The 902-nt window shown below is 39.6% G+C and overlaps 1 protein-coding gene across 1 annotated transcript in view; it reads right to left on the bottom strand.

Annotated features, from left to right (window-relative positions):
* FHDC1 (FH2 domain containing 1) overlaps nt 1–154 on the bottom strand; it is a 30,770-nt gene extending 30,616 nt beyond the window's left edge. The window contains 1 exon segment of the mRNA XM_009579983.1: nt 2–154. Coding sequence (XP_009578278.1) covers nt 2–154 — 153 coding nt within the window.
* Nucleotides 155–902: the final 748 nt, after the last annotated feature.

Genomic DNA, 902 nt, shown 5'->3' with positions numbered 1-902 from the left:
TCCCGGCGAGGGGACATGGCGGAGGGGGCGGTGGTGCTGCAGGCTGAGAAAGTTGAGATGCTGTCGTCGTACCCTCGTTCATTAATCCCGTTGCAACTGGAATAGCCCCATTTTCTTTATCATTGACCAAGGAGAGACAATTCATAACATGCATTTTACGGCCTCTCCAAAGCGGAGAGTGTTACTTCGTTGGATGGCTTTGAAACATTGAACAGTGAGTGCAGCAGTGACTGATACCACGCTCTCTCAAACTCTAGTCTGCCAGCAGTAGCAACGCAAGAGGGGACTGTACCATCCTCGCAACCTACAACAAAGGACAATAGGGAGACTCAGATCAGAGAGACTGGATATTCTCCCTCGCGCTGAAAAAACACTAATAACAGCTATCAAGTTTTTAATCCAGAAAGGAAATCTAGTGAATCAAAAGTCTTTCCTCGGGCAACTGTATAAAATTTATCCACACCAAGATTTCAAATAGATTTCAAGAACATATATAAACATAAGAATACTTCTTAAATTGCCCACAGTAGATACCAAACGCACCTATTAATCTCAGTTCAGTGCAATTTTGTAGGAGAATATATTTATCTCAAATTATTAAAACAAACAAATACTATTCCACTTGTAATTTTAGATTTTTTTTAAGGTGATTACACACAGTTAGAAAATGTAAGTACTAACTATGGTACTGGATTAACTGGATCAAACAGACCCCGTTTGAACCGTTTTAATTCATGGCTTAAATCCAACCTGTATTAAAATATCGAATGATATGTCGATGATTTCACAATCTAGCCTAATGTACTGCTTTTTTGCCTTCGTATTTTTCACACAGTTGTCAATAAGGGGAAACCAGTGTGCAGTCCCTAAACTCTCTATGTTCACTGAGCATAAACTTAGTA

This window comes from Fulmarus glacialis, unplaced genomic scaffold (assembly GCF_000690835.1).
Source record: "Fulmarus glacialis isolate BGI_N327 unplaced genomic scaffold, ASM69083v1 scaffold42686, whole genome shotgun sequence".
Classification (NCBI taxonomy): domain Eukaryota; kingdom Metazoa; phylum Chordata; class Aves; order Procellariiformes; family Procellariidae; genus Fulmarus; species Fulmarus glacialis.
Note: the sequence above shows the minus strand (reverse complement) of the source record. Positions and strands in the feature narration are given on the sequence as shown.